Genomic DNA, 18334 nt, shown 5'->3' with positions numbered 1-18334 from the left:
ACTGAAAACAACCAGCCAACATATTCTCACATAAGAGTAGGGAAAAAGCTTTTTGTTTTTCCTTTGTTTTTTTAAGGGGGGGGGGGGGACAGGAATGTGAAATATCAACAAAAAAAAAAAACTAAAATAATCTCTTATTTTTGCACATATTTCTTTTGTTGCGAGACAGAATCTGCAATAGATAAACAATAATTTAAAAACATAAAAGCACAGTTTGACCAGCAACCTACACAGAGAATTAACGAACGTGAACAAAATGTTAGGGCCCCTTCACACATCGTGCAAATTTGTTTGATTTGTGCATAAAGTGCACATGAAGCAGGAATCATGTGTAAAACGTGTAAAATCGTAGCTGCCTCGTATACCTGTTGCTATAACTATTTGTGCACACCAGAGGCTGAAAGACAGAGCGTGCGCTGGACGAGCTCATCAAATCATCTCGCAGGAGGTGTCGGCCAAATTCCAGCTGACACACACAAACATCTAACACTGCTCATTTGGCACCTAGAAAATGTGTGGCCATTCACGCTATTAACATGACAACAGTCAGCAGACAATCACTGTCAAGCTGGATGTGAAATTTGTCTAAGTGCCCCATGACTGTGAAGTTGCACATGTGGCGTCCCAGAGTGTCGGCTCCCCCCACAACACATGTGATCACACTCTCATCTGATCACAGAGTGACATCTTGGTCTGTGCGCTGACAGGACAGGGGGCGTGGCTGGCTGCCCACAGCTGTTGGGAGATCTGCAGTTCTGGACGTCACAGCTGCAGCACACCTCCCTTGTTTTTACGGACATGTGCGTGTGTGTGCTTGTGTGGAACTACATAAAAACATAAAAGTGGACCGTCAGTTCATGTGGACACGCAGCTGGTGAACTGAATGTCACGTCTGACAGGACACGCGTGTTGGGCCGTGAGGACTGTAAGAGGTGCACCACAGGACCAGGACAAGCCAACAGCATGACAAATACTCCACTTTCAGTCACATATCAGTGTGAGTGTTTTTTATATATACACACACACACGAGTATATATATATATATATATATATATATATATACACACACACACACATATTAACCATGGGTCTTTAACCCCAGGCGCCTGTATTGTGTCCCATTTTATGTATTATTTATATCAACCCAGTGATATTCACTAATTATTCAGCTGGTTTTTATTTTATTTTCCTCCACATCAGCGGTGAGATGTGGTGCAGCTCGTCCCATGGAACACATTGTGAGCAGCTGCAGCAGCTCGCACTGTGTTCCTGCTCAAAAGCCACCATCACGTGCACGAACCGTCGCACCTGCATCGTGCACACCTGCCCGTCGACACGATGTTTCAGGGTGCGCTCATAGAAGCTCTACCGCCGTGAGCTGCCCTGAGTTGTACGTATTCGCACTGTGTGTGAAGGGGACCTTACTGATGACATCCAAGGAACCCAAAAATTACAACAACAAAAAAAGAAAATCCACACAAAAAAGTGAGTAGTTTTTCATCAGTATGTTAATTCTGAATTCTGATTAACACTAAATAAAAACTGATCATTTATTAACGCTAAATTAAATGATCAAATAATAGCTTAGACCTGTGAAAATGAGTGTAAAGCCAATAACTGGAACACGGATGGAAATCAGAATTCTAAAATTCACATACAGTTAATATTTTATATTTAATATATGTATTAATTTTTTTTCCATGTTGACTTGTATATTTATATCGTCTATATATGAATTTGTTCGCTTCCTGTACTTAACGGTGTATTGGTCTCTACAAGCTTTGGCTTTTCCAGGTGCAACCCGTCTCACACTCCTGACATTTTTAAATTGACTTTTATTTGAAATGAATCAGAAAATTTGTTTAAGGATGTCATTTAAAAGTTTTTCACAAAGTGAGCCTTTCTTTCCTCTGTCTTTTGTATTTCCAGACGAGATGATGGGAAAAAGTTATTTACCAGTTATGGCTTTCTTGTCAAAAGTGAAATGACCCCAAATGCCCCCAAAGAATTTTTTTTTAACTGACATAATTCCTGAGAGGGCGAAGTCAAACTCAAGAAAAGCTTTGTGAAAAACAAGACTCTAACGAAACATGAAGCAGTGTTCATTCATTCATTCAGATTCCTTCTAGTCTTCTTTGTAACTTTTCTGTTTCTGATTCCCAACTCAAAGATCACAAACGAAACATTTAAATCTAAGTTCATTTACATTAACGTGTTTGAATCACAGGCTGTTTGTTTATGACACAACTCCAACTTCTTTAAACGGATCCAACAGCCAGACTGAAGAAGAACACTGTCTGCAGCATCTGATGGAGTCCAACGGATGAATCCTTTAATGAAGCTCCTCAGGGATTCGTGACTCCTTAGAGATGGAGGTCACGACCAATGGAACAAATTTCATTATTTACTGATAACCCCGGTGACCCCTCAGCATCATGTGATCGCTGAGTGATTCCACAGGTGGCAATCAGAAGGTTGGAGGGTAACCCTTACTCCTCGTCCTCACGCACAAAAACCTGAAATTCAAGTCCACAATCAGCATTTTGTCCAAAACTCTAGAAATTTATTTTGTGAACAAGTGATTTTTTTTTTCAAATTTAAAAATTTAAGGTAAAATTTACCCAATTAGACTGTATTTAAACACACTGACACACTATGGATCCATTCGGAACATGTTTCAAACCTCAGGATTCGAAACATTAGCGATTTAAGAGATTGATTTTCAACTAGAGCGGCACTCAGCCGAGCGCAGTCCTCTGCCAGGCTCACGTTCCAAACCTTTACCCAGAAGGACTGTTTTTAAAACTGAGGTTCATGCAGTATTTCATGACATGTTTGATACCACCTCACCGACCCGCTCAGATTCAAATCCCAAACAAAATTAAACAGGTTCTGAGACGTCCACAGTCCTCTAGTGAGTTTCATGAAAACCAGTCTGTGAGGTTTTGGCTTTTTGCTGGTGACAAACAGAAAATGTGACCCCACTGGTGGAGATTAAACGTTGCAGTACATGTTTCTGCCACCAGGTTGTGCACTAACATCATGACTGACATTTTTAAAAACTTTTGAAACTTTTTAAACCAAAAGTTGCTTCAGATATTTGAATAGCTGCAGCTGAGGTTTGACTGGAGGTTGTTAGTTTGATTCCCCTTTACTTCTGTCATTATGTTTCTAATGTTGCTCGCTGGTGTGTGTGTGTGTGTGTGTGTGTGTGTGTGTGTGTGTGTGTGTGTGTGTGTGTGTGTGTGTGTGTGTGTGTGTGTGTGTGTGTGTGTGTGTGTGTTGTCTTACTTTACAGCTGGAAGTTCTTTCTTCAAGTAAAGATCGATCACTTCATCAATATCACGTGCCACAAATATGGCCGGAGGCTCCGCCCCGTGGATCCATCCGTAATGTCTGAAAGAGTTCAGAGAGATTCTTAAAATATTTGGATTATTTCATCACAAACCTTCTCGGCAGTCACACAGTCCATCTTTCCAATAAATAAGCTATAATCACTTAAATGTGTTTGTTTAAAGCCGTCTGGATTCAGTTTGGACGTCAGTGACACGAGGACAAAAAACACCTGTCACTCAGTCAGTCCTGGTTGTCATGACAACAATGGTGAATATGGCATATTTTGCCGGAAAAAGGCTGCGTTTGGGTCATGCTGTAGGGGGCGCTCTAGGCTATGAGCTACACACGCTGAGAGAGCAAGAGATCGTAAGTATTCAGATCAGTGATATCAACTGATTTCTGGAGCCGCTTAGCCTTCTGGGTAGGTTCAAAGCCAGTGATGTCACAGAAATTTTCAGATTGGTGTATGTGCTGTGTGGTCTGACCTCCAGTTTCCTTCCTTGTATCCGTCTGTCAGATTCATTCTGAGTCTCCAGTTCATCTGAAAGAGAAAAAAAAATGGACGTTATTAATACAATCATCACTTGTAATACATTCATGGTAATTTAGTATTTAAGTCTTTCTAATTTAACTTTTTGAATAACAAACATTGAACTTAACATTAAAACTGTTTTTAAGTCACCTAAGCAGAAATTGTGTAAAGCGCAACTTTTGTCTGTTGCACCGGCGCTCACAGCCTCATCAGGAAATGGAGCAGAGAACAAAACAGATCAAGTCCAGGTTTGCATCTCTTATGTGCCTTCTGGCAAACTGTAGCTGAAATTTCACATCTTTTTAAGGAAATCCGTCTCTGTGCCGTTTCACCGTGAAGCTGCACACCGACTGATACAAAATTCAAAGCTTGCACTCTGCACAATTTCTCCAGTCGCAGCCACAGAAGCCTATAACTTCTTGAGGGTTGTCTGAGTGTCTTGGTGGCTTCCCTCACTAGCCTCCGTCCTGCATGGTCCCTTAGTTTTTCAGAACTGCCTCCAGGAGACACATTTATTCTTCATTGGCTTCCTGTTAATTCTAGAATAGAATTTAAAATTCTTCTTCTTACTTATAAGGTTTTGAATAATCAGGTCCTTATCTTAGGGACCTCGTAGTACCATATCACCCCAATAGAGTGCTTCGCTCTCAGACTGCAGGCTTACTTGTAGTTCCTAGGGTTTGTAAGAGTAGAATGGGAGGCAGAGCCTTCAGCTTTCAGGCTCCTCTCCTGTGGAACCAGCTCCCAATTCAGATCAGGGAGACAGACACCCTCTCTACTTTTAAGATTAGGCTTAAAACTTTCCTTTTTGCTCAAGCTTATAGTTAGGGCTGGATCAGGTGACCCTGAACCATCCCTTAGTTATGCTGCTATAGACTTAGACTGCTGGGGGGTTCCCATGATGCACTGAGTGTTTCTTTCTCTTTTTGCTCTGTATGCACCACTCTGCATTTAATCATTAGTGATCGATCTCTGCTCCCCTCCACAGCATGTCTTTTTCCTGGTTCTCTCCCTCAGCCCCAACCAGTCCCAGCAGAAGACTGCCCCTCCCTGAGCCTGGTTCTGCTGGAGGTTTCTTCCTGTTAAAAGGGAGTTTTTCCTTCCCACTGTTGCCAAGTGCTTGCTCACAGGGGGTCGTTTTGACCGTTGGGGTTTTTATGTAATTATTGTATGGCCTTGCCTTACAATATAAAGCGCCTTGGGGCAACTGTTTGTTGTGATTTGGCGCTATATAAATAAAATTGATTGATTGATTGAATTATTATTATTTGCCAGGGTTCTAGGGAGCCTGGACACAGCAGGATCTCCACAAGAGGAAGCTGACATAGTCTGACCTGTGGAAGGTGGAGCCATTCCAGTTATCGTTCCTGTTGAGGGCCATCTGTGACACCTTCCAACAACCCCGTGGACCTGCACACACGGCGTATGCTCTGTGGCCAAAAGGGAGGCATGGCACACATCCTGACAAGATGTAAGACCTCTCTGACCCACGACAGATACAGCTGGTGCCATGACAAAGTACTGACCATACTCACTGACATCTTAGAGCAGGAGACAACCAGGAAACAAGGAGGTAGCAAAACCACCAGGACCCAGTAAAACCAGAGCAAGTCTCCTGCAGTCAGGACAAGCATGAAAGTTTAAAACTCCAGTTTCCAGATTCTTCCACACCGCCTTAAGACCAGTTCTCTATGGAAGAGAAGAAGGCCATGCTGGTGGAGCTCACTGCGCCATCTGTGGGAAGATGAGTGTGAGGAGGCATGTGAGAGGAAACCTGAGAGCTACAAAGACCCGGTGCAGGTTTGCAGGGATACAGGCTGGCAAACGTGGTTGTGCCCAGTTGACGTAGCACGGAGAGGCCTCAAAGCCCAGTCAGCCTGGACATTCTTGACAGCTGCAGGTCTGACAGGGAGTGGGAGAAATCCTGGGGGACACAGCAGAGAGAGCCCGTTGTTGGATGTGGAGCAGGAAGGCGTGAGTAGTGCCCGTCCACCACCAATGAGCCGCCAACAGGAGGGCATTACGGTTCTGAGTCGAAACTCTTTATGATCGTTCTTAACCATCTGATGACAACCTCCTGGCTGAAGGCTCCAGTCACTGCATCATAACTGAAGGAGAAGCATCCTTGGATGTATAGAATCAGTGGAAGATAATGACTAAGAAATTGTGGCAATTTCTTAGATTCTTCTTCTTCTTCCTTTAGCTGCTCCCATTAGGGGGCGTCACAGCAGATCATCTGTCTCCATCTCACTCTGTCCCCTGTGTCTTCCTCTGTCTCTCCAACCACCTGCATGTCCTCCCTCAGCACATCCATAAACCTCCTCTTTGTCCTCCCTCTTCTCCTCCTGCCTGGTGGCTCCATCCTCAGCATCCTTCTCCCTATATACCCTGGGTCCCTCCTCTGTACCTGTTCAAACCATCTCAATCTCACCTCTCTGACTGTCTCCAAACTGTCCTACCTGAGCTGTCCCTCTGATATGTTCACTCCTAATCTTGTCCATCCTTGTCAATCAATCAATCAATTCAATCAATTTTATTTATATAGCGCCAAATCACAATAAACAGTTGCCCCAAGGCGCTTTATATTGTAAGGCAAGGCCATACAATAATTACGTAAAACCCCAACGGTCAAAACGACCCCCTGTGAGCAAGAACTTGGCTACAGTGGGAAGGAAAAACTCCCTTTTAACAGGAAGAAACCTCCAGCAGAACCAGGCTCAGGGAGGGGCAGTCTTCTGCTGGGACTGGTTGGGGCTGAGGGAGAGAACCAGGAAAAAGACATGCTGTGGAGGGGAGCAGAGATCAATCACTAATGATTAAATGCAGAGTGGTGCATACAGAGCAAAAAGAGAAAGAAACACTCAGTGCATCATGGGAACCCCCCAGCAGTCTAAGTCTATAGCAGCATAACTAAGGGATGGTTCAGGGTCACCTGATCCAGCCCTAACTATAAGCTTTAGCAAAAAGGAAAGTTTTAAGCCTAATCTTAAAAGTAGAGAGGGTATCTGTCTCCCTGATCTGAATTGGGAGCTGGTTCCACAGGAGAGGAGCCTGAAAGCTGAAGGCTCTGCCTCCCATTCTACTCTTACAAACCCTAGGAACTACAAGTAAGCCCGCAGTCTGAGAGCGAAGCGCTCTATTGGGGTGATATGGTACTACGAGGTCCCTAAGATAAGATGGGACCTGATTATTCAAAACCTTATAAGTAAGAAGAAGAATTTTAAATTCTATTCTAGAATTAACAAGAAGCCAATGAAGAGAGGCCAATATGGGTGAGATATGCTCTCTCCTTCTAGTCCCCGTCAGTACTCTAGCTGCAGCATTTTGAATTAACTGAAGGCTTTTCAGGGAACTTTTAGGACAACCTGATAATAATGAATTACAATAGTCCAGCCTAGAGGAAATAAATGCATGAATTAGTTTTTCAGCATCACTCTGAGACAAGACCTTTCTAATTTTAGAGATATTGCGTAAATGCAAAAAAGCAGTCCTACATATTTGTTTAATATGCACTTTGAATGACATATCCTGATCAAAAATGACTCCAAGATTTCTCACAGTATTACTAGAGGTCAGGGTAATGCCATCCAGAGTAAGGATCTGGTTAGACACCATGTTTCTAAGATTTGTGGGGCCAAGTACAATAACTTCAGTTTTATCTGAGTTTAAAAGCAGGAAATTAGAGGTCATCCATGTCCTTATGTCTGTAAGACAATCCTGCAGTTTAGCTAATTGGTGTGTGTCCTCTGGCTTCATGGATAGTCACTCTCAAAGAAAATCGCAGCATCTTCAGCTCTGCTGTGGCAAATATTAGATTATCAAACTTAAAGTTGTTCTTGCTTTATTTTTTTGTTTATCTTTAACTTTTTCCTTTGCATCTTTTTTTTTTTTTTTTTTTGGTTGTTGCACTGGGATGGATACATGAACATTTCCAAGCCACTGAATGTGTTCTGCACTTTATTTCTGACAGAGTGGCAAATCTAACTTGAGTAAACAGTTCTTATTAACTAGGTGATTGTGTGCAACAAGGAGACTAGTGAGGGAAGCCACCAAGACACCCAGACACCTCTGAAAAAGCAGTAGGCTCCCCTGGCTGTGACTGGAGGAACATAGCGCTGCAAACGCCTAAACTCTTAATATGATATTTTTGTTAAACCTCTTGAATTCAAGCTGTCTCAACTTTAGCACATTTAACTCTTTTCAACTCCACTGTGGTGTTATTAATCTGTGGTAAGATTAAATCATTGGAGGGTTACATATCTCACAAGGCTGAAAGGAAACACTCAGAATTTTGTGACTTTGGAGATGTTTAACATTAATCCTCAAATAAATGATAAAATAAGAGGCAGAGTAAACCTATTTCATTCTAAAACATTGCAGCTGCGTTGAGTTATGTCACTTGCTACCTCTCTTTAACATCAAGAGCTCTTCCAAGTTTTGGATGTTAACTCAACTTTACAACTCAACTTGTTGCAGTTTGACACAATATGTCCCCTTTAATAACAACTTTATTGTGAGCAGCAGTTTATTCTGAACTGTTTTCATCCTCAAATCTCCTTGAAATTTTAAACCTGGATGACATTATAGTTTTTCCTGAATCGTACTTTTTCGCAGTTTTACAACTTTAATAAACACGTGCACGGGTCGCTGACGCTCGGTGACGCCATCAGGGGGAAAAAAGTCTGCAGTTCACACATTGATCAACTCCGAGATCATATTTTCATGAAACCTACTATTTTATATGCACATGATTTTATAGACTCCAGCTGTGAGGACGCGACCAACAGCTGTTTGACCCACGTGCGCATTGGGGGGGGGGGGGATTCCTCCCGCGAAAAAAACGAAGAAATCATAAACAAAATAGCAGAAAATGCATCAAAATCCATAGACATTTATCATTTTTTGTCAAACACGGAGAAAGTCCGCGACTTCCAGCGGAGGGTTGAAAGTCTGAACTTTAATGGTGCTGAGTGCACAGCAAACTGTGCACATTTATTTATTTCATTCACACCTTTTGGTCAGTATATAATGGCGCAGGCAGATATCAAGGCCATTAACTGTGCAGCTCCGAGTGGTGGCTTTGAAAATGGGCCCTATCTGTAAACAAACAAACAAAAAAAACAAGTCAGTGCCTGGTTTTGGTACCAGTTCATCTCTGTTCCACTCTGCCACCACCGACAGTCTCTCCAATCACAGCCACTGAAGTCAAGTTTGAATGAGAGTATTTCTTGAGAAGTTTAGCACTGACCTGGTGTCGCCTGTGTCCTCGCTCCTCAGCCGCTCCCTTCTTCTCCTGAGTGCACAATAACCAAACAGGAACTTTGTACCTTTGATTGTTGGCCAGCCTTCTCTTCAAGCACTTCCTGAACTTTCACACATTACAGTCCAGCTGGGGGAAAAAAAAGGAAATGGTATTTCATTCACGCCGTGTTCTTTAATCTTCATCTGTGGAAAAAATGCAATCGTCTTGTGCCACTTCCTTCTTTTACATTCTGCACTCAGGTACCAAGATGCCAGCGGGATCGCGCACACGCACACACCTGATTTGTAGCCAAAGAGGAAATAAACCTTTTAACCAGATCCAGTGAAAGCAGCAGATCCATAAATCCCCTTTTTCTTTAACATTGCAACACCAGGAATTTTCAACATTATTTTGAGTTTCTCAAGAAATAATGCAGATTCTTATGAAACATAATCTGACATCTAGAGCAATAACTTTTTTTAATAAAGCTGTGTGATATTTCTTGAGTGGCAACAGGTCATGGGATCGATTCCCACCTGTGGCCTTTCTGTCTGGAGTTTGCATGTTCTCCCCGTGTGCTCCAGCGTCCTCCCACCCAGCACTTGTGTGGACTGGGTGCTGGGTTCAGGTTACAGGAACCAACTGCTTTGATGGCGAGGAACTGTTTATGGACCTCTTCCCTCGCGGACAAAGTCATCTCTGCTGAACCCATGACCATCCTGACTGCAACACTTGAGAGGCTGATGAGTGGGAGTGTCTGGGTTTGTGAGTGTCCTGGGTACAGATCCAGGTTTTCATAGAGATTTTTGGACTCAGCAGATGTGTTTCTGTGTGTGGTCAGTGTAAAAACTTGAGACCTTCATGTCTCTATGTCCTCGGCCTTTGAGATCAGAAGACACCTGGGATGCCAACAGTGATCTAACATGAGGGCTGGATCTCTTTGGTGCTTGGTCTCCGTGGGATCCTTGGGTACCGCTTGAGTAACTGTCCAAGGAACAGTTCCTCAGGGAGACTTGGACGAGGATGACTTGCACTGTGAGGGACTATTGGTTAGGATGGCGTTAGGGACCCAAGCAGATACAGAATGTCATAGACACACCCACATTTCACTGTTAGGTGGGGAACGGACTGGACACCTGCCTGGGTGGTTGTCATCCAGGATCCACGATGGTTCACACATCATCAGTGCATGCTCCCAGCAGGATGTTTTCATTTTTCCTCAAAAGAAACATTTTTTGAAGAAACAAGTGTCAACACAGCTACTGGCAGCACAGTGGATTAGTGGTTAGCACTGCTGCCTCAAAGTAAGGTTGTGTGTTTGATTCCCACCTGGGGTCTTTCTGTGTGGAATTTGCATGTTCTCCCCATGTTTGTGTGGGTTTCCTCCCACATTTAAAGACATGCAGGTTAGGTGGATTGGACACTTTTTAGTTGCCCAGGTCTCCCTTTTTTGATCTCAGTTGGACTAAGCTATTTAAAGATTAAATTAAAAACTTATAATAAACACCACTGGCATTGTGGTGAAAGTGAGGCATTATTGTAAAGTGCTGTGAGTGTCTGATGCAGATGGAAAAGCGCTATATAAATGCAGTCCATTTACCATTTAATAGTGTCCAACAATAAATCAAAGGTCGCGGGACAGCGGGCAAAGAATCCACAGCAGGTCTGAGAGCAAATCATTTATTTCTCCTGCACAATTAAAAATTAATCAAGATGCAAACTGGTATTCATGGTGACAAAAATCAGTTCTCTGGTGGTTGTGGTACTGCAGACTGCACAGAACCTGGAGCCAGGCCACAGTGTTTGGCCCGTGTGAGCCGACCAATGAGATCCTCCACAGCATCTTCTGCTCCAACATGCAGCCACAACACACTGAAGCCTGGAGAGTTCACTGCTTCATGAAACAGCAGGACGCTTCGCGATTCCACAGAACAAGCTACCAAAGCCCCCTAGTGGTACAATAAGGAAACTACACAAACCCTTCTGCCACTCAAATGACAATTTTGCTCATCAAAATTTAGTGCGTTTTTCTTTTTAAACGCACCAGTGCTTCAGCCAGTCTCACAACATGCTTCAAACTAATCCTGATTTCAGTCACTTACAGATTAGTTCTGATTTCGAAGCTGCTCAGGCAAACAACAAAAAAAGAATTAAAAAGTCATATATTGAAGGTTTGGAGACTGAGGTAAGCTGCTGTTAGCACAAATTTAATCAATTCCTCACTTTGTCATCTGCCACTGAGCCAGAGAGTTCACAGCAAGGTGGCGCTGTGCTGCTTACTGCCTAAACTATGAGACAGAGTTTAAAGAAGAAAGAGGTAATTATAATGCCTGCATTAGATTCATTCAGCTCCTCAAGATTATTAGTTAACATTACGATGCAAAAAAAAGAAAGAAAAAAGAGAACAATTAACCAATCTGCTCTGTCTTTCCATCATTAATGTGTGACATGTTACATTAAATAGCTGATGACAGAATTAAGGCACTTTTTTTTTTTTTTTTAATTGCATGTCACCTTGTAGTTCGCTGTGTTTGAACTAACAGTGTCAACCACAAGGGGCAGTATAACCTTATTGGAAGTAGAACAAGTAGAAAACAAAAATAAACGTGGCAGAAGGTTTGAAGAGGAAGAACTTCTAGGGCCAACAGGACACTGATGCCAATCTGCCCCCTGGTGGACAAACGTATGAGGTAGCCGCACACAAGATCAAATCACGGAAGTGTGTGACGTGAAACTGAAGTTTAGACGCAAAAGCTCAGATGATGGAACATATTTTTGATAACGTACAGAGGAGCTCAGAGCCTCGGTGACGTGGTTCCACCTACACGCCGTCCTAATAAAGACTGCAGTACACACATCTGACAGTAGGCTGTGCACCGACTTAAAACAGCAGTTTCTGAAAAAACATTTTTGCGCTTTGAAATCAACTTTTATGTACACGTTCCCGTGAGCCACTTCATTACACTTTTTTTTGTTCTTCCAGAAGAATAAAATTTTATATTTCACACAGACTCGATCCTTAATCTGTAGGTTTTTATAAAATATCACAAAGAGCTGGGGGGGAATCACTAAGCAAAGTTTAAGTTGGGGAGGGGCCTGAGGTTTTGAATGACAGTTGAGTGGATGAATCAGTGTCTGCGAGTCCAGAAAGTCTGGAGTTAATACAGCAAAATGATGGCAATAACAGGTGAAAGATAGATAAAACTGGGGGGGGGGTATGCCATTCATGTATAAAGGCTTTAACAAACAAACCAAAAAAAAAAAAAAAATTGAGTGACGGGAAAATTACCAGTCTCAGAATGATCCTTTTCTCAGTGTGTGTGTGTGTTTTGTTTTGTTTTTTTGTTGTTTTTTTTGGGGGGGGGGGGGGGGGGGGGGGGGTGCTGCTGTATATTATATTTTGTCGTCTCTCACGGAGGTGTGAGACTGTATTTGACAGTTTAAGCCTTTTACTGGATTTGGCACTGGTAGAGTTTTGCGGGGGGTGGGAGGAAAAAGGCCAGCGTGCGCTCTGGGTCGCCCCCACAGCCCCTCCCCCCAGAGACGAGCAGGTGAAAGCTGATCACGTCAGCAGCGTCAGGGCCCCCCCGTCACTCGTCTGAGCCGGCAGAGCGTTTCTGGTTCCTTTTGCGAGGAGATCGTCTGGGAGACGCTTTGTCTGCAAGAAGACAAACAAAATAAACTCCCATCAATAAACAAGTTCGTGCACGCAGACACCAGACTGTGATATTTACACGTCATTATGGTGGGCTATTAGGACAAATTAAACAACAAAAAATGTGATAATGTAATTAAAATCCAGAAACAAACACTGACACACAGTTAAAGCTTGAGTTGGTAGCACCCTGCTCAGAGTGCCGCTCTCATTGGACCAACATCTGCTATTTTGGCATTGTGGGATAGCTCGCGCCCACAGATTGCGCTCACCGGACTACTTTTGCAAAACTGCTCAGCGTGCCGCTCTCGTTGGAGCAACGACGCACAGAATGTGTGTCTTCCCAGATGAGATCTCTTTCAATGCAGCTTCTTGTTCTGACTAACACCCAAGTCTTTCATCGCCAACTATAAATGGAAATCAAAACATTCCAATCATATCTTTCTGAACTCGTCTGCATCAATGTTTACAATGTGTTTGAGCAATAACAGATGAAGTTGCTCATAATCTTTAAGTTTCTTAAATATTTATTACAGCCACTCTTAAAACTTCAGTTAACTTTATAATTTTATTACTGGTAAATTTTAGAATTGATTTAGATGAGATATACTGATCTCAGGAATATATCACAATTATCTGTGAACTACTTTTTGCATAGGAATTCATCAGGCACGTCGGCCGCGTACTAACACAGAATATACAGAAACTGGACAGTTGTTCAGCCATAACGAGAGCATCCACTTGTCCACTTTTAGCTTGCCATAAGATAAGCTAGTGGTGCTCGTGAGAGTGTGAGTTGGTAATCCTGGAGAGCTAGCAAGATTTGAAAGTAGCACCTCCTCTAGGTTCCACGCCCTCCCCCATCAGAACTCCATCCAAAGCCACACCCCCACAAACTTGAACACACATCTGACTGTGGGACTCAGTGGGGCAAAGGAGAGCGGACTTGAGGCCACCTGACATGCAGTAGCGCACACACGTCGTCATGATGATCCCATCCGCTGTGTTCACAGCTGGACACCATTCTTTGTTCTACCGGCTGCCACGCGCTCTGTGCTGGACGCTGTGTATATAAAATAATTATTTTGTGTTGGATTAATCATTTTCTCTGCAAATTGGCCCTTTAAAATGGCTGTAATCACTTCCTGAATCACAGAGGAGCGCTCCAGCAGTCGGGTGCGCCTGACAAGCTGCAGAAAGCATTTTGAGCTGTCTAAAAAGGTAATTTGTCATGTTTACATTGTCATGGTTGTGTTCTTTCCTTCTTGTGTGCAGCTGCTAAAGTATGTTTATAACAGACTTAAATTCTTGTTATAATGTTCATACAAGCTGCGCTCTGATGCGATCCGCTGACGTCACCACTCGCTCTGTTCACTTCTTTTTTCAACCTGACGAGCTGAACATCGTGTTGGCGATTACATAGCGCCATATAGGATGACATTTATGCGTGAAAGATTTTTTTGAACATTTCACCTTGTCAAGTGGAGTCAAGAATTTAATAGAGTGAGTGGTGACGTCAGTGGATCGCACCAGAGCGCAGTTCATCTGAAGGATTATAACAAGAAGTTAAATCTGTTATAAACATACTTTAACAGCTGCACACAAAAAAGGAAAGAACACACAACTGTTTTACCAAGCCATGACAATGTAAACATGACAAATAATTACCCTTTTAGATGGCTCAAAATGCTTTCTGCAGCCCGTTAGGTACGCACGAACGGCTGAAGCGGTCCTGTGTAATTCAGGAAGTGATTACAGCTGTTTTCAATGGCCAATTCGCAGAGAAAATGATTAATCCAACATGGCACAATCCGGTGGAAGTGGTAGTTTCGGCTGTATTCCCTCTGCCATTGCACCAAACTTTGGTGAAATGAAATGAGTGTGCAGGGAGGGACAGAGGGGGCATTGAGCCTGGTGATGCGAGCAGGAAGAACTAGACATGAAGGGATCTGATTGGCTTTTTGAGAGCGGACCACGGGGCTTATACTGGCCCGAGTTTTATTGATCCTACAGCTGCTACAGACAGTTTTTTTTTCATTCCTTTTTCTGAATACATAATGTATTGACGACTGTTAAGATACACGGACCATTTCACCCAATATAACAAAAAGTGTTTCTGAACAGAGTTACCTACCCTAGCTTTAACAGTTGTTAATACTGAACACAAGTATTGATTTTGGAGGAATCAAACCGGAATCTGTGAATTTATTGGTGCAGCAGAGATTAAGAGTGGGGCGGCATAAAAAAAAAAGCATTTTGAAAAATGAAAAATATACCACATTATTTGCATGATCATATAGATGCCAAACAGGTATAGTTTGGACTATTTACGACTGTTCTATGGAATTATGAGGTAAAAACAGCAAAAACTCTGACAAAGGTCCATTTCAGTTTGTCCAGGGGTCAGAAGTTAAAGTTACTCCAATTTTGGTAGAAAGTGGTGCAAATTCTTGTTTCAGTTAGAGTTTTAAAAAAGGAATAGTTTGCACCATGTGTCATGCTTATTTATCACGTTACGGGGTAACATACATCACGTCATAGAATCCAATGGACATTGACCTTGTTTGACCTTTATTTTGGAGACCAAACATTCAACACAGTCAACTTTTTTTTTTTAAACCAAAGTTGGAGCAACTTTAACTTTTGTCCCCTGTATAAACTAAAACTGACCTCTGTCACAGTTTTTGCTGTTTTTACCCCCTAACATTCAGTCACAGATAGTCCAAACTATATCTTTATGATCAGACAAATGCTATTGTATATTTTTCAATATGATTGGAGCATTTTTAGGGGAGGTGATGGTCTAGTGGTTAAAGCATTGGGCTTGAGACCAGAGGATCCTCGGTTCAAATCCCAGCCTGACTGGAAAATCACTAAGGGCCCTTGGGCAAGGTCCTTAAACCCTAGTTTCTCCTGGTGTGTAGTGGGCGCCTTGTATGGCAGCATCCTGACATCGGGGTGAATGTGAGGCATTATTGTAAAGCACTTTGAGCATCTGATGCAGATGGAAAAGCGCTATATAAATGCAGTCCATTTACTTACAATTTTTCAATTTTCATTTTGAAAATCATGGGTGACATATTGAAAATTTGTGATGGCTCAATATCCAATTTTATTATATGGATACGAAGCTACGCACACTCTGATTGGCTGATATTTTCCCATATCAGACCAGTTACCATGACAATCGGTCCTGATCGCGTATCTGATTCGTTATAACCCAGAAAGGTAAAAACACGATTAGAAAAACGAAGTGGGACATGAACATACTCCATAAACATCTAAACATCATAAAAAATAAAATAATACAGATTGAAAACTTACCAGCTAACCACTAGACTATCTGTTAGCAAGTTCTTCACAGAGGTGAAGAAAGCGAACAGGTCTGACTACGAGCCCAAAACCGTCACCAGATTTCATATTCGGGTGATACTGTAGGTTTGTGTGTTTATAATAACCGTGTAATAAGCAAATCATTAACCTCGCTTGCTCGGTCTGTACGGGAATATCAGAACCTGGTGTTTTTCGATTGGTCTCTACTGTCAACACCTCAGTGATATTTTCCCCACACAGACCTCGTGTTCGGTTAATAATCCTTTATTATTTGGAACACCCTTGACTACATGCGTACCAAATTCTATGCTTTTATCACAAAATACACAATTGTTATGGAAATTTTAACTAAGCTACACCACTATAAACAGTCAAGCTTTCTGAGATCTGCACGGTTTCCACAGCAACACAGACAAAAAGACCCTCACCACGGGTGTGGCCGTAAATCTTCAAATTATTTTATTCCGGTCAAATTTCCTTAAAACCTACAGAAAGCAAAGCTTCACTACTGCAAAGTGCAAACTAAAGGCCCTTTTCCATTCTACAGATCTACCACTACTCTGCTCGAATTGACTGTTTATAGAGCACGCCAACCCGCTGTCGCCAACCGGAGGGGTGCCCCCCTAAAACTCGGTCCGCCTTGCCTTCACTGCGCATGCATCAACTGGGACCACAGCAGCTTGTCTGAGTCTCTACACCCAAAGTGATCAAAGGGAAGAATGTAATTATTAATAATCAGATGACAAAGTATAACCTCACAAATCATTCTGAAGTCAGTTTTAAGCAGAAACGAGGCGATAATCTGTGTCGCTTTGAAATGACCAAAGCGCAGTGAATGCAGCATCAGTGACTCGTCTGGCTGCGGCGCTCTGATCACTTCCTCCATCTTTTGTGATGAAATAATGCTGTGTTTATGAGGAAATGATTGTTGTACCAAAGCTTCAGATATCTGTCGCTGAGACAGATGATGACTGGAGGCAGTTTGAAGCAGAAATGAGGCGATAGTCTGTGAACCACAGCTGAAGCACAGAAATGACGCATGCGCAGTGAAGGCAGAGTGGACCACTTTTTTTGGGGGGGGGGGGGGGTTCAATCAGCAACTCTGGTTCGGGTGCGAGTTTGAAAATTCTCAACATGCGTGCACATACAGACCGTGCACTGATTGTAGCTTACAATGCTACATTCATAATCTGAAAAGGATGCAAATTCCTGAGCTACCCAGCAGATGATATCTTCCTTTTCATGCAAACGCTGGTACAAAGCTTGAAACATGAGCGTTTCTGAACAGGTTTTGCCAGAGCGCGCTGTGAGTAATTCTGTCGTTTAATTCCAGTTTTACTTTCTCATTCTGCCACTCCAGCTGTTGACAGACACATCTACGGCGCATTCTACAGAATAAACAAAGATCAACTTTCCACACTCCCTAAAATATTTTACTGTGAGAGGAAAACAGAACGCATCAGGTGCTGAAGTCACGCAAAACTGATTTGTCTTCATTTGGACTGTTAACATTCAGAGTTTGTAAGTGATGTAAAAAGACACAAAATCACAAGCAAAAGAAATAATGTGTTATTTATATATATATATATATATATATATATATATATATATATATATATATACACACACACACATATACACACACACACCAGCTTGGAATGTGAACACAGCTAAAGTTCAAACTACTGGACTTCATGAATAATGAATCAATTCCCAAAACTGTCCATTATTTTTTTTTTTTTCCCCTGTTGAATGATTTGAGTTCTAACTTTCATTCTGAGCAGAAGGTTAAGAGGAGATCACGTTCATAATTATTACTGGACATGTGGGTCACAGAGATCATAACTACGTTTAAAGGTCAGGGGGGTGAAGGCAGCAGGCAAAGCTCACCTCTACGACTCTGCACTGAAGACGCAGGAAAACATGACAGCAGGAAACCAGAGAGACAGACAGGGTCAGAGGTCATTACACAGAGTGAAGCTCAGAAAGTTCATTCAGAAAAACAAAACAGAAGAAGAAATAACATCACTCAGGAGAGGGGGGAAAAAAAATGACTGGTTCTAAAAAAGTAAAAAAAAAACAACAACAACAACAACAATAAAACCACTGAGAAAGAGAAAAAAATAAGAAGGAAAAACTGTAAAAACTCAAATCAGCCTGCAGTTAAAGCAGAAAAAGGCTGAGATTAAGGAGAAAGGAGGCAGACAACGGGCTGACAGACGGCGGGCTGGCACA

At 42.4% G+C, this 18334-nt stretch overlaps 1 protein-coding gene and 2 long non-coding RNA genes across 5 annotated transcripts in view; 1 reads left to right on the top strand and 2 right to left on the bottom strand.

Annotated features, from left to right (window-relative positions):
* The first annotated feature begins 802 nt into the window (after positions 1-802).
* Positions 803-18275, top strand: LOC117530780. Its single transcript, XR_004566453.1, has 3 exons — positions 803-2197; positions 17616-17620; positions 18263-18275. It is a non-coding gene; the product is annotated as an uncharacterized LOC117530780 (long non-coding RNA).
* LOC117530648 lies at positions 1913-9361 on the bottom strand. 2 transcript variants are annotated; one of them, XR_004566420.1, is made up of 5 exons: positions 9118-9361; positions 8881-8966; positions 3823-3878; positions 3293-3397; positions 1913-2517 (listed from the first exon to the last, which is right to left on the bottom strand). It is a non-coding gene; the product is annotated as an uncharacterized LOC117530648 (long non-coding RNA). The 2 variants fall into 2 exon arrangements; XR_004566432.1 differs by lacking the exon at positions 8881-8966.
* The window catches only part of ssr1 (signal sequence receptor, alpha), a 33664-nt gene continuing 26107 nt past the window's right edge, over positions 10778-18334 (bottom strand). Inside the window, exons 9-10 of one of the 2 annotated variants that reach the window (XM_034192804.1) lie at positions 17990-18004; positions 10778-12769 (exon numbers count right to left, since the gene is read on the bottom strand). In XM_034192804.1, the coding sequence (XP_034048695.1) occupies positions 12702-12769; positions 17990-18004 (83 nt within the window). In that variant the 3' untranslated portion in view covers positions 10778-12701. The remainder of the gene's footprint in view (positions 12770-17989; positions 18005-18334) is intronic. The other variant, XM_034192870.1, reaches the window with a different exon arrangement.

Source organism: Thalassophryne amazonica, chromosome 1 (assembly GCF_902500255.1).
Source record: "Thalassophryne amazonica chromosome 1, fThaAma1.1, whole genome shotgun sequence".
Lineage (NCBI taxonomy): Eukaryota > Metazoa > Chordata > Actinopteri > Batrachoidiformes > Batrachoididae > Thalassophryne > Thalassophryne amazonica.
This window is presented reverse-complemented; position numbering and strand designations above follow the sequence as displayed.